Raw genomic sequence first — 15,018 nt, forward strand, 5'->3', positions numbered from 1 at the left:
TAGCACTACAGCCCTGGTGCCCCTTGATCCAGACCAAATATTTATATATTAATTTCAGTCTGAATTCCTTTCTCATTTTTCCACACACCTCTCCTCCCTCCCTCATCCAAAGCCTCCCCTCCTTTGGATGGACCCAGAAAGCATAATGCTAAATGAAATAAATCGGACAGAGAAAGGTAAGTACTGTGTGATCTCACTTATATGTGGAATCTAAAAACCAAAACAAACGAATAAACAGGATAAGACTCATAGATATAAGAAACAAATTATTGGTTATTGGAGGAGGGACAGAGTGGGGCGGGGGCATGAAATAAGTGAAGGGGATTAAGAGGTACAAACTTCCAGTTACAAAATAAATAAGTCATGGGGATGTAAGGTACAGCATAGGGAATATAGTCAGCAATATCAACATAACTTTGCATGGTGACAGATGGTAACTAAACTTATCATGGGGATCATTTCATAACGTATAAAATGTATCAAATCATGTACCCCTGAAATTAATAGGATATTGTCTGTCAATTATACTTCAATAAAAAAACAACAACAACAACAACCCACAGCCTTTTCTCCTTGCTCCTGCAAGACAGAGCTCCAAGTAACCGTCCTTAGGGAAGTTTTCTCTATGCCCCAGTCAGAAAGTCTCTATTCCCACCTGCTTCCTCAGCACTGTACTTGCAACCCTATTATTAAGTTTGTAATCTGCTTTGAATTATGTATGCTGTTTGCATGTTTTCTCTCCCACAGACAGTAAACTGCCAGAGGGCAAGGACACTGTGTTTACACCTATTCCCTACAGCACTTGCATAGTATTTTACACATACATGCTCTATAACATTTGCTGAAATCAACCTTGTGGAATGGAGACAAGTTAGTTCTGGCTTAAAATGCAAGAGATCCGGGGCGCGTGGGTGGCTCCGTCGGTTAAGCGTCTGACTTCGGCTCTGGTCATGATCTCACAGTTCATGAGTTTAAGTCCCGTATCAGGCTCCGTGTTCACAGCTTGGAGCCTGGAGCCTGCTTTGGATTCTGTGTCTCCCTCTCTCTCTGCTCCTCCCCTGCTTGCATTCTGTCTCTGTCTCTCTCTCAAAAATAAATAAACATTAAAAGAACACTTTTTTTAAATGCAGGAGATCCATCAGCTGATGAATGAATAAACAAAATGTGGTATATCCATACAATGGACTACTATATAGGAATAAAAAGGAATAAAGTACTGATACATGCTATTCAACATGGATAAAACTCACAGATATTATGCTAAGTGAAAAAGGCCAGTCACAAAAAAAAAAAAAAAGCAAAAAACAAAAACACCAAAACAACACATGTTGTATAATCTCCTTTACATGAAATATCTCAAAAGCAGAAAACTATAGAGACAGAGAGCAGAGTAGTGGTTGCCTATTGCTGAGGGGGGTGGGGAAAAAGGAGCGCCTGCTCACATCAGTGTGCAAGTGCTGCCTTCACAAAGTACCACAAACTGAATGGCTTAAAAAACAAATTTATTATCTCACAGTTCTGGAGGCTAGAAGTCTAAGATCAAGGGGTTGGCTGAGCCATGCTTCCTCTGAAAGTTTTAAGGAAGGATCTGCTCCAGGCCTCTCTCCCAGCTTCTGGTAGTTCCTTGGTTTATTCCATGACCTCAATCTTCACACAGCGTTCTCCCTGTGTGCATGCCTGTGGCCAAATTTCCCATTTTTATAAGGACACCAGTCATATTGGATTGTCCCATATGATTTCATTTTAACTGATTAAATCCACAATGACTGTATTTCCAAATAAGGTTGTTCTGAGGTCCTGGGGGCTAGGACTTCAACATGTGAATTTCGGGGACACATTCAACCCGTAACACTGCTAATGGCTTCTTTTTGGAGTGATGAAATGTTCAAAAGCTAGGACATGTGGGGTTATACAACTCTAAAAAACATTCAGTTGTATATTTTAAATAGATAAACTATATGGTTTATGAGTTATTTATCAATAAAGCTTTTTTTAAAAAATGGAAGGAGAGTTGGGTTTGAAGAGTGTGCCCAAGCTCAAAACTCGACCCACTGGTGAGAGTGTGTGAAAAGTTGGCTCCACAAGGGCTGTAGGATGTAACTTAGAGGGAAGTCAAAGGCAATGTGCGTTTATCCACGTGTTCTACATAAAGTCCCCTGATCCAGTGATTGAAACCTAGAAGGTGATCCTCTAGAAGTACCTTCCAAAGAATACAGGGGCGTTCACTTCAGCACTGTTTGTAAAAATGAAAAAAAAGAAGAAACAGCATGAACGCCTATCCATATGAGGTAATTAATTAATCGTGGCATCTTTATCATTATTGAATCTGGACGATGGGCATATGGGGATTCATTATATTATTCTACTTCTGTATGCATTTGATAACTTTTCATTATAAGAAATTTACAATTACGCCATATATATACAATTTAATATCACATAGCCATTAAAAATTACCTGATAAACAATCATCTGATAAATTTACATGGAAATGTGTCTATAATATGCTCTCATATTCTGCTGCATGACTATAAAAAGGTACAGCCTTCGGGGGTAGAAGCTGTGGAGTGAGAGGTACAACTGATCAAAATCCAAACCATTTTAAACGTATATGCTAAATGACCTTGCAACTCTACCTGTAGGTATCAATCCTACAGAAATGCTAGCAAGTGTTCTTAAAGATAATGTGGAAGCTAATTACTGCAGCATTACTTGAAATAGCAAGAATTGGAAACCTAACTGTCCATTAATAAGGATATTAATTTTGATCTATCCATTTAGTGGAATCCTATGTCACCATTAAAAAGAATGAGACAGACCTATAAATATGCTAATATGAAAAGATACTGAAGATAAATAATAAAAAAGCAAATTACAGAATAATATATAGAGTATGATCTCATTTATTTTGAAACTCTATTTCTTGTGTAATTTTTTTCTAGAATTTTATTATCAACGTTTTCAAACACTCCAAAACTTGCTTGTGTAAATTTTTTTAATGATTTGATAATTGTCCATGCTATATTTCCAACTGAAAAAAATTTATAAAACTGAGGATGTCGTATAACCCTACTTGGGTAAATTTACATGGAAATTTACAAAGGGCTTTATTTTTTTTTTTTTTTTAATTTTATTTTTATTTTTTAATATATGAAATTTACTGTCAAATTGGTTTCCATACAACACCCAGTGCTCATCCCAAAAGGTGCCCTCCTCAATACCCATCACCCACCGTGCCCTCCCTCCCACCCTGCCCTCCCTCCCACCCCCCATCAACCCTCAGTTTGTTCTCAGTTTTTAACAGTCTCTTATGCTTTGGCTCTCTCCCACTCTAACCTCTTTTTTTTTTTTTTCCTTCCCCTCCCCCATGGGTTTCTGTTACGTTTCTCAGGATCCACATAAGAGTGAAACCATATGGTATCTGTCTTTCTCTGTATGGCTTATTTCACTTAGCATCACACTCTCCAGTTCCATCCATGTTGCTACAAAAGGCCATATTTCATTTTTTCTCATTGCCACGTAGTATTCCATTGTGTATATAAACCACAATTTCTTTATCCATTCATCAGTTGATGGACATTTAGGCTCTTTCCATAATTTGGCTATTGTTGAGAGTGCTGCTATAAACATTGGGGTACAAGTGCCCCTATGCATCAGTACTCCTGTATCCCTTGGATAAATTCCTAGCAGTGCTATTGCTGGGTCATAGGGTAGGTCTATTTTTAATTTTCTGAGGAACCTCCACACTGCTTTCCAGAGCGGCTGCACCAATTTGCATTCCCACCAACAGTGCAAGAGGGTTCCTGTTTCTCCACATCCTCTCCAGCATCTATAGTCTCCTGATTTCTTCATTTTGGCCACTCTGACTGGCGTGAGGTGGTATCTGAGTGTGGTTTTGATTTGTATTTCCCTGATAAGGAGCGACGTTGAACATCTTTTCATGTGCCTCTTGGCCATCCGGATGTCTTCTTTAGAGAAGTGTCTATTCATGTTTTCTGCCCATTTCTTCACTGGGTTATTTGTTTTTCGGGTGTGGAGTTTGATGAGCTCTTTATAGATTTTGGATACTAGCCCTTTGTCCGATGTGTCATTTGCAAATATCTTTTCCCATTCCGTTGGTTGCCTTTTAGTTTTGTTGGTTGTTTCCTTTGCTGTGCAGAAGCTTTTTATCTTCATAAGGTCCCAGTAATTCACTTTTGCTTTTAATTCCCTTGCTTTTGGGGATGTGCCGAGTAAGAGATTGCTACGGCTGAGGTCAGAGAGGTCTTTTCCTGCTTTCTCCTCTAAGGTTTTGATGGTTTCCTCACATTCAGGTCCTTTATCCATTTTGAGTTTATTTTTGTGAATGGTGTGAGAAAGTGGTCTAGTTTCAACCTTCTGCATGTTGCTGTCCAGTTCTCCCAGCACCATTTGTTAAAGAGACTGTCTTTTTTCCATTGGATGTTCTTTCCTGCTTTGTCAAAGATGAGTTGGCCATATGTTTGTGGGTCTAGTTCTGGGGTTTCTATTCTATTCCATTGGTCTATGTGTCTGTTTTTATGCCAATACCATGCTGTCTTGATGATGACAGCTTTGTAGTAGAGGCTAAAGTCTGGGATTGTGATGCCTCCTGCTTTGGTCTTCTTCTTCAAAATTACTTTGGCTATTCGGGGCCTTTGAAATTTACAAAGGGCTTTAAAAAAAATCTATGTGAGATACTAAGTTCAGCATCAATGTGCACACGCTGGATGCCGGCTATCGTTGTGACCTTAAGGTAAACAGCCTGATGGTAAAGGGATCCTTAGACTCAAGAATCAACTCCTGACTTCCTCCAAGTGCAGTACTTCCCTTTGCTCTGACAAGGGTCCATCTAAGGCCAACAGGGCAGCTGACAGCTTCCTCCCATTCATTTTACCCCATGCTCCTGCTGAAGGGCCGCCAGGAGAAATAAGCTTGAGACAAAAGAAAACCATGGACATCCTTCCTGGCTACACAGGCAGCCCTGGCTGTGGATCCCTGGAAGGAGATAGAGCCGGAACCGGCAAACAAATCCTGACCTCCGTATCGGACAGTTCAGGGTTTTGCCAAGGGAGTGGCTGGGCACTGATTCTGCAGGCACAGAAAAGAGGTACAGTTTGGCTGGCTAGAGAACCCTACAAAGCTGTATTCTTGAGACACAGTTAGGTCAAACTGGGCATGCCTGGAGAGCAGAAGTGAATTTCCTCTCAGGGGCAATGGGTTCTAAGGTCAACTCCTCCAAATTACATTTGGAAATCAACCCAGGGGAATTCCCTCTTACTTCATTCTTAACTGTTTTTCCGACCCTGAGAATTACAAATAATAGCGACTATTTATTACACTTTCATGGTGCACCAGGCCTTGTGCACATCCTCTAAGAGCATTACGTTATTGAACTCACACAACATCCAGCGAGGTGGCCACTATTATTAGCCCCATTAAGTGGATGAGAAAACTGAGACTCAACAAGCTTACGTCATCAGTGGGTGCAAAGAGCCAAGCTCTAAATCCATACCATACACTGAAATCCAGATCCTAATCAAGGCCTAGGACAGACAGAAGGAAAGGGAAGAGGGAAGGTAGAATGGGGAAGTAATGCCAGTTCTAACTGAGATAGAGCATATCGAGCAAGGGCAAGGCATCTGAGAAGCAATACAAGGCCATGGCTAAGAGCCTGGGCTTTGAAATCAAACAGATCTAGCTTCACATCCTGGCTCTGCCCTTCCAACCCAGGTGACCTTGAGCAAGTCACACTGTTCCGTGTCTCAAGGTCTCCATCTGCCAAATAAGGCTAATATAGGTACCTACACCTCAGAGTTGTGAGGATTCACTTAGATGAACCATATAGAGACCTATGAACAGTGCCTGCTATGTAAGCATCTTTTACATGGTAACAGCTATAATTACCATGGTTGTTGACACCATTATTAATATCTGACCATCATTCCTCAGCCAGAAGTTACCTGAAGGCAGACTGAGCATCAGAGGACATGACCTGGAACTTAGGAAATGCTGATAAGTAATAACCACACAACACTATTTCTCAATATGTTTTTCTCTTGTCGCTTCATGCATGAAGACAGTCACAGGGGCCATGTGCAATGCTGTGCCTTATCAAGGCACTTTAGAAAACATTTGTTCTTGATTTTGCATGAATGAAAGTTAGTGTGTATTGAAACCTGCTTGTTATGTGCTAGGCACTGTATTGAGCACCTCCTAATACATTACCACTAAACCTCATGAGCCCTGGGTATTCATTTCCTGTGGTTGCTGTATATTACCATAAACTTGGTGGCTTTAAACATTACAGGAAATTTTTCTTTCCCGATTCTGGAGGCCAGAAGAATGAAATCCGTCTTACATGGGAACTGTAGAGGAAATCCATCTCAGTCTACAAAGCTACAGTTGGAAACAACATCTCCAACAGGACCACTGAGCCAAAATCAAGGTGACAACAGGACTGCACTCCCCCTGGGAGATTCCATTCCTTGCCCCATCAAGCTTCCAGTGGCTGCCTGCATTCCATGGCTTGTGGCCACGTTACTCCAGTCTCTACCTCCATGGTTATACACTGCCTTCTCCTGTCTACGATCAAGTCTCCCTCTGCCTCCCTCTTATAAATGTATTTGTGATTTCACTGAGGGCCCCCTAGATAATCCAGGATAATCTCCCCTTCTCAAGATCTTTAACTTAATCGCATTTACAAAGACTCTTTTTTTGCCATATAAAGTAACATAGTCTCACGTTCCCAGGATTAGAATGTGAATATCTTGGGGTGGGGAGCAATTTTCAATTTACCCCACCCTGCAATGAAGGTATTAATATCTATTTTCTATGCATGTGGTAGAATATAGTAAGAGGCAGATGGTTCTGAGTTTGGCTCCTGGCTCTGCCTGACATTGGGTAAATTACTTAAACATCCTTACACTTGAGTTTCCTTATTCATAAAATATGAATAACAATAATACCTCCTTCAAAGGGTTGCCATGAGGATTAAATAAAACAGTGTGTGAAGTGTCTCTGCACAGTGACTGGCTCTCAGCACATGCTCACCAAGGACTGAGTATTATTATGAATATAGATAAAGAAAATATTCAGAAGGCAGGTGACTTGCCAAAGGCCACCTAACCGGGAAGTGTCAGTGCCTGGAACTGAATCTGGGTCTCTGTGGCACCAAAGCCTGAGTCTGTTCTACTCTATGGATTATGATGTTCTGGATGTATGGGCTCACTCGCGGCCTTCAGAATCAACACTTCTAGGTTATTTCAATTCCAGATGCTCCCCGATACTCTCTTCTGGCAACTGTATAGCTACCTCCCTTCAGATCAGCTCTCCTAATTACTGAAACTGAATTTATGCAACGGACCCTAAGAAAGCGGTATCAAGTCTCCAGTGATTTAGAAATAATAAAGACGCTGCTTATGTGAGAATTTGGCTTGCAAAAAGATCACATCAGATTGGCTGGCGATCCATTCGGTCTGCAACTCTAGGGGTTCTGGGCAACGTGGGACTTGTAGATGAAATCCATCTCCATCTACAAAGCTACAACTGGAAACTACATCTCCAGCAGGACCACAGGTGTCTCTGGGGCAAGGTTCCTAGTGTAGTACTTGGAATTTGTATCCGCTTCTGCCTTCGCTGCCTCAGAGTCAACGCAGCAGGGTTAATTGAGTTCCTGGTACTTCAGAAAACATTTGAAGAAGACTGCAGACACTTACAGGCAGCTCTCATCAAATTCTGGTGTCCCCGCCCATCCACTCAACCATTTCCTCGGCACCAGCTTCCTTCAGTTATTCAGTCTCAGCTGTGGGGAATGGGGAGCCCAGCTGCATGCCGAGTTTGGAAAAACATTTTGAATACTTTAGATCTGCCAAATACTTGGTTAAAGAACGATATCCTCTAATTTCTTAAGCCATGTGTATTTTAAGTGAAATGTAATCCATATGTCTGTTGACTCATTTAAATGCAACTCAGTGAAGCATGGTTTACCAAGCGGACTGGGATAGCATCTAAGCCTTTCTTAAGCTGGTCTTTGATCCAGGGAAATTGAAGTTTGCCAACAACAAATGAAGCTCATGACAATAGAGGGTCAGACAGAGCTGTCCTTTATCCTAGATAAGATGTTAAAGTCTACTCTCAACTCAAGAGGAAGCTGGGAAGGTGGAGAGAGCAGAGAGCACAGTGGCTTAGGTGTATTCAGGGTTTTGGTCTGGATCAGCTATATATCTCTCCCAGGCCTCCTTGGAAGGGAAGTGTGGCACTAAGAGGTTCTTAACTAATCCAGCCTGTCTCTTACTGAAAAACTCCTTTCCTGATTGCTAATTCTCCCCTTCTCCAACCCTCCAGTATTATATAATTCAAATAGAATTGAGGGGAAAAAGGAGAAAACTAGGGCACTAGATCACTCCATTAGCAGTGAATGTTAATTTTCCAGGTTGTCACCTCTTTCCCAAGCCAAAATCTAAATCTTATCATCATTTGGACTCAAGGAAAGATAGTATACCGAGGAAATTAAGAGTTCCAGAATGTGCTCAAGAGACCAGCAGGGAGACGTACATGGCCAAAGGTCCTCTGGGCAGAGTGCCCACTAGTTGAGCTACTCATGTGTTTTTGAAGGTGACCTTGTAACCTAGTGATCTTGCCCTTGGGTGCAACCCAATGAGCATCGAGCATCCTGCAAGCTGATTCAACAGTTCAGTGGGCTCTCCTCTTGGGAAAAAGTGCAGAAAGGAGAAGGGGGTGAACCAAAGCCTACATGTCCTGGAGGTGTTCATCTCCCTTGATGCTTACAGCTAAGGAAGAGTCCATTTGATTTCAGCAAACAGATTTTTGTCCAATACAGTTTCTGGGTTGATGAGGCAGTCCTCAGGGTATGGGGGAAATTATATGCAGAAAAAATATTACGGATTTATGACTCAAAATTTTGGGTTGTGAAAATAACAGCCTATAATTTCTTCCCTGTTGTTTCCCTTTTCCTGTTTATGTTGCCTAAACGGTGAGTCCTGAGCTAGAAGTTCAAACTCTACTCCAAGGTCTGTGGTTTTGGGGCACTTGCTTTTATCCCACTGCCTTATTTTCAAGGATGTTTCTTTAACTGGAGAGCAAACTCCCTAAGGAAGGGACTCATTTTCCATTTTTCTACTTACACCACATCCTTTAAATATGCAGTGAAGGAAAAAGCTCTTAGAGCCCAATGGGGACAAAATCCCCATTTTACAGATGAGAAAATTGAGGCCCAGGAGAGCCAATTGGCTTGTTGTTCACCTCTACATCATGTGTCTCTGAGCTCAGTACTCTCTCCACCGGACCACTGTGCCTTAATCGCAAGTAAGATTCTCTTAATAACAGCTATGCACCAACATTTGCAAATCATGTGTGAGTTAATGTAAAAGAACATAATATACACTTTATTGGAGTAGAGTACTACTTCAGACATACAGTTAAATCTAAATAAACAAGCATGGAACAATGTATATAGTATAATCTCATTTCTGCTCCTCCCTCCCCAACAAAAATAGCAGCCGGTATATGTGCTTCTGTGCAACTGTGTTTATGCATATCTGTGCACGTGTTCTCACACACACAGAAAAGGTCCTGGGTAGGCCCACCAAAGAGTGGATTCACCTTGAGCCTGTGAGGCTCTCGTTCCTTAACTTACCATATTTTGGTATTGCTAAATGTTTTACAATGAGCACGTATTGCTTTTGCAATTAAAAAACCATGAGCAAGAAATAATAGTAGCTGCCATTTACTGAGTATGGAATATAAGCCAGGCACAATGCTGGGCCCTTTACACATACCATCTCATTTCATCCTCCCTATGGCTCATGGCACAGCACTATCATTATACCCTGGATAGGGAAACTGAGACTTAAAGAGAATACGCAGTTAGTTAAGTAGCAGAGCCAGGATCTGAACCCAGAACTGTCGAACACGAAACCCATATTGTGGTTAGCCCTACAATGTCACTCCTTTTCACCTGCACTCTATAAAAGATGTGTGTCTCCCATGGGCATACAGCCATTTATCCTGAGTTGCTTCACAGCAGGAAAAGGCTGCCAGTTGTGACGTTATTGAACTAAGGCAACTCGCAGTGTCTGAGCTGAAAGACTGTTTGCTACACCCCGACTCTCCCGGCCCACCCCCTGCTCCTCCATCCCCACCATTCTTGGAAATCTCTCCATGTGTGAATTCCATTAAAGGCCTGCTCACTGCTATTTTGGGCCATGCATTAGCACATGGGCTTTGATTTGATGGGAGAAGGCCAGACACCTCAGGATGATGAAAAATAAATTAGAAATGTCCTCTCCCTTCCCTCAGAATCCCAGAAGCCCTTGCCCACAGTCCTTGCCCTGGGAGGCCTCAGAATCCAATATGTGGGGAAATGTATGGGGATGGAGGAAGCCTTCATAACCTATCAGGATTTAAACTTGGGTGTTGCTTCTCCTTGGAATTGTCATCTCTTAGCTGTCCACATGGCTCACTTCCTCACCTCCTTTAGGTCTTCACCCCAATATCAAAACACCACCAAAGCCTTTTCTGACCGCCATTCTGAAAAGCACCTCCCTCCTGACCCCTCCTGCCTCCCCCAACTTTGTTTCCTCCATAGCACTTGTCATCGGACATACCACAGTTTACTTGTTTACTTGTGTACTGTTCTTGCCACTAGAATATAAGCTCCGTAGGGCAGAACTGTTCTGTTCACCCAGCCATGTCCCCAGTACCAACACCGGTGCCTGCAATGCTGCAGGTACATAATAGATGCATGACAGTGAATGAATCGGTGGGGGAAATGAAGAACCAGAGACTGAGAAGTCACCAGGCATAGGGCCTAGCTTCCCCTCAAATATCACAGGATTACAAAAACTTTAACACAGCAATTTGAAAAATCAGAAAAGCATCATTCCCCCACTTCCCCCAGCTCCCCTCCCCCTCCCAGCTGTTTTGAATCCAGATTCACAAGCACCATGAATGAGAAGGCTTTGGGAAATAAACACACTAGGAAGTCGTGTGCAGTTAGAGTTCCGCTTGCTAACACATGTTCAAAAACAAAAAACCCAATTTGGACGAAAATAGCAGGAAGCTGTCCCCTAGGGATACCTGGTGAGGTCATATTGTTTGGCTCTGCTGCTTCCATTTTTGTCAAGCCTCCTGCCTTCTGCCAACTCAAGGAGGCCAGGAACCACATCCAGCAGCCCCCCCCCCCCGCCCCCACCCCTGCTGTTCACTGGGAAACCAAAGAGATGCCTGGAGCAGCAGACAGTAGAGCTGTGTGCCAGGCTCTCCTCTGTAACCTCTCAGTGTGGGACAATAAAAATCACAACAGTGGTTGATCACCATGTGTTTTATAAGCACTTCACGAGCACCACCTCATTCAGTCCTCACAATCACCCTATGAAGTTAGTCAGCGTCACATTCTGCATTTTATAGATAAGGGCACTGAGTTTCCAAAAGTGGCAACAATTTGCCCCAGGTTACACAGCTCGTAAGCCGAACCTGGATTTCTGTGACTCTAGAACCAAGCCAAGAACACAAATTATCCTACTTTCACCTCTCTCATTTACTTGCTGTGTGACCTTAGACAAGTGCCTAACCCTCTCTGATTCAAAGTTTCTACAACCACACATAAGACGGTTGCACTCGGTGTTTTTCTAAAATGTCTTTCTGCTCTAACTTCCAATGACCTCTTGCACAGGTTCCAAAACATGAGGGAAGGATGACTCCTGGGATCCCATTTACCCATGACATCACCCCCATCACTTGTACTACCCAGAGGAAGTTGAAGGCCCAAATGCTTCACTTGGGGCCAAATAGGACAGATGAGGCTCAGGTGGCAATAGCAAATATTCAGACTAGAGCTGGAAGGCTGGGGTCATGGGAAGCTAAAGCAGGCTCCTGAGAGACAGTCAAGAACAGACCCTCTGAAGGCATTTCCTGCAGGACGAAAGGAAGACAATGCAAGGAGAAATCCCAGTCATGCAGAGCCTATGCCTTCTGAGGACACAGCCAGCCAAATCTGCTCCAGGAAAATGGGACAAAAGGAACCCATTCTTGGGGTGGTTTCACTGTAGGAGGAAAGTAGCAAAAATGTTTGAGATGCCCATCTGTTTAGCTTCCCGAAGGCCACCATATATATATACTGGAGACAGAGGAAAGGTGTGGATGAAGTCCATTACTGTACATGCTGCTTAAGGCATACATTTGCCACACTTCCAACACCACTCACCCTTCTTTGCAAGTGTCCAAAGCCCAAATTTGGAATAATTTATATTCTTGCTTTCCACCCAAGCTCAGCAGCCATTCCCATCCTTCTGGATACGGGAAGGTCCCTATCCATCCCTTTCTTGGCAGTGATGCGTTTGATTACTCATCTGCTTCTAGGGGACTCAAGAGGCTGCCAAGAGGAGGCAGGCAGTTCCCTGAGCCATGCAGCCTTATCTGTGAGGTCTGTGAGGCAGAACTGGTTAGTGGGAAAACACCAAAGGCCTCAGCATCCCCCAGCCAAGTGAGCAGAGCTCTCCAGTGTTCAAGCAGATTGGGAATGGTGAAAAAGCAGCCATGCTTTATGTCTATTCACCTGCTCAATAACATGAATCAAGATACAACTGCACTTGATGGCAAATCAATGTGGAAATACTCCTGAGCCAGGCAGCCACCCAAGATGAATGAGGTTAGGAAGATGGAAGAATCAGCCTGATTAAGCCAGGGGACTGCTGACCATGCCCTTATTGGCAGAATCTCAGACTTAGCTGACCCAGAACAGATGGAGCAGCCCGTGTGTGAGGTGCAAAATCCCAGAACACTCCACCCTGCCTCTCTGCTCTCTGCTGTTTTCCTCTAATCTCCTTCACTTCCTGCCATGCGCTGTGCTGGAGCTAGTAAGACAGCTGCCAAAGTCCTCCAGTCCATCCCTCCCTTTGTCTCTCTCTCTCTCTCTCTCTCTCTCTCTCTCTCTCTCTCTCACACACACACACACACACACACACACAACACACACACACACACACACACACACCCCTGTGAGCCTGCAGTGAACTCTAAGAGCCCCGGAAATACAACCAGAGGAAATTCAAGGAAGACGTTAAACGGTCCAGTAATTTCACAGCAAATCAAGAGACTGTGGATATGCTGTCTTTGCAAGACATTCCCTACAAAGGAACCACAGATTGAGAGCCTGGGTCATTTAACAAACTGCTTCTTTCCAAAACAATGGCACCTGCATCCGGCGTTGACAGGGAAGTGAATTGTTTCATTTTAGACAAGGAAGAGTCCACTTACTCATTCTTCTTTAGGTCCACGATCAATTCTTGCCCCTCAGCCATTACCCTGAGCTCAGCTTTGAGTGGATGCTAGAAGCAACAACAAAAGAATGTCAGTTCCTAAAAGCAGGGACAAGGCTCCCAGGAAGAGACACAGGATCCAGCACAGTGCTCTCACATTGATCCACAGGAAGTGAACGAGAAAGGGTCAATTGCACTTCCAGCCCAAACATGAAATTACTTCAATCCCCGCAGGACCCAATTCCCCTCCCCCATCCACCTCTCTTCAAACACAAAGGAAAGAAACTTCAAGCTGAGATGTGATGGAAGTGCTCATGTACAGGTCTGGGAAAGGCAAACACACAACAACACAATCTTCAGTGTGGCTCACAATCTTCACATCTGGATTCAAGTGCTAGCTCTGAGCTCTGACACTGTAGTTGTGCCAACCTGGGCGTGTTCCTGAACCTCCCACTAGCTCAGTTTCCTCATTTATAAAATAGAGATAATAATAGTCATCCTTATGGGAACCTTGTAGGGATAAAGTGACATAGTAAATGTAAAAACTTTGTCTCAGGGCCTGGCACACTGAAAGCCCCTGATACATGTTGGCTATTATCTAAAATACCAGGAGAACTCTCTTCATAGTGAGTTCTTATTTTATGTTATTTTGGCTCTTGGTTTGGATGCCCCACTCACCCACCCATTTCAGAGGAGACTAGAAGAGCCTCTAACTAAGGTTTTATAAGATACATTTGAAGCACATAAGAACTTACAGATAGCCAAATTAGCAACACACCCAGAATAAATTATTTGAGATATCATGGCCAATAAGCGCGCACACACACACACACACACACACACACACACAAACATGTTCAACATCACTGGTAACTGCTCCCGCCAAAAAATAAAATTTTTTAAAGATACATTTTAAAAAATCACAGTGACAAATATTTTTTAGGACCCATAAATCACAAGGCAGTGGGGCATAATGAAAAATGGGCACTCTCATACCCTACCAGTGAGAATTTAAATTGATACAAACTCACTGGGAAATAATTTGAAAGTTGGACCAAGAGTTTTTGAATGTTTAGACCCTCTGACTCAGTAAAATTCTATATTAAAAGAGCAAATGGAAACACAAGTAAAGTTTTATATGCAAGGATGCTCATTACCTACAATAATGATTAATGAAATATGACTTGAATGTCCAATAATAGAATGGTTAAATAAATTATAATCAATCATATGGCAAAACACTAGACAGTCATTAAAAATGACTTTAAATAATTGTTAAACTATCAAGAAAGTACACATGATAATTATTAAGTACACAAAGGCTCAAAACAACACTGTTTATTTTATTTTATTTAAATATGCTTTTGTAGAGAGAAATGTATCAAAAGGTTACCACAGTTACTTCTCAGCAATAGGATCATGGGTTAATTTTATTTTCTTTGCGCATCTTTCCATGTTTTTAGAATTGCTTTTATATTTTACGTGATGGGCTTTTAATCTCTTTTTACCTTATTATCATGGAAAATTTCAAAGAAATTAAAAATTCAAGTCATAATAAACTTCCATGCTTCAACAATTCAACTTAAGGTGGTTGAACTTATTTCAAAGGAAAAAATTATTTATTTGAAATGAGATATTTACATATTTAAACATATCAAAAACAGGACCAAGGGCACCTGAGTAGCTCAGTCAGTTAAGCAGTTAAGCGTCCAACTCACGATCTCACAGTTGTGAGATCAAG

At 42.3% G+C, this 15,018-nt stretch overlaps 1 protein-coding gene across 1 annotated transcript in view; it reads right to left on the reverse strand.

Annotated features, from left to right (window-relative positions):
• ADAM19 (ADAM metallopeptidase domain 19) overlaps positions 1-15,018 on the reverse strand; it is an 82,849-nt gene that overhangs the window by 61,702 nt on the left and 6,129 nt on the right. Inside the window, exon 3 of the mRNA XM_060634847.3 lies at positions 13,276-13,346. Within this exon, the coding sequence (XP_060490830.1) occupies positions 13,276-13,346 (71 nt within the window). The remainder of the gene's footprint in view (positions 1-13,275; positions 13,347-15,018) is intronic.

Source organism: Panthera onca, chromosome A1, assembly GCF_046562875.1.
Source record: "Panthera onca isolate mPanOnc1 chromosome A1, mPanOnc1 haplotype 2, whole genome shotgun sequence".
Classification (NCBI taxonomy): Eukaryota; Metazoa; Chordata; class Mammalia; order Carnivora; family Felidae; genus Panthera; species Panthera onca.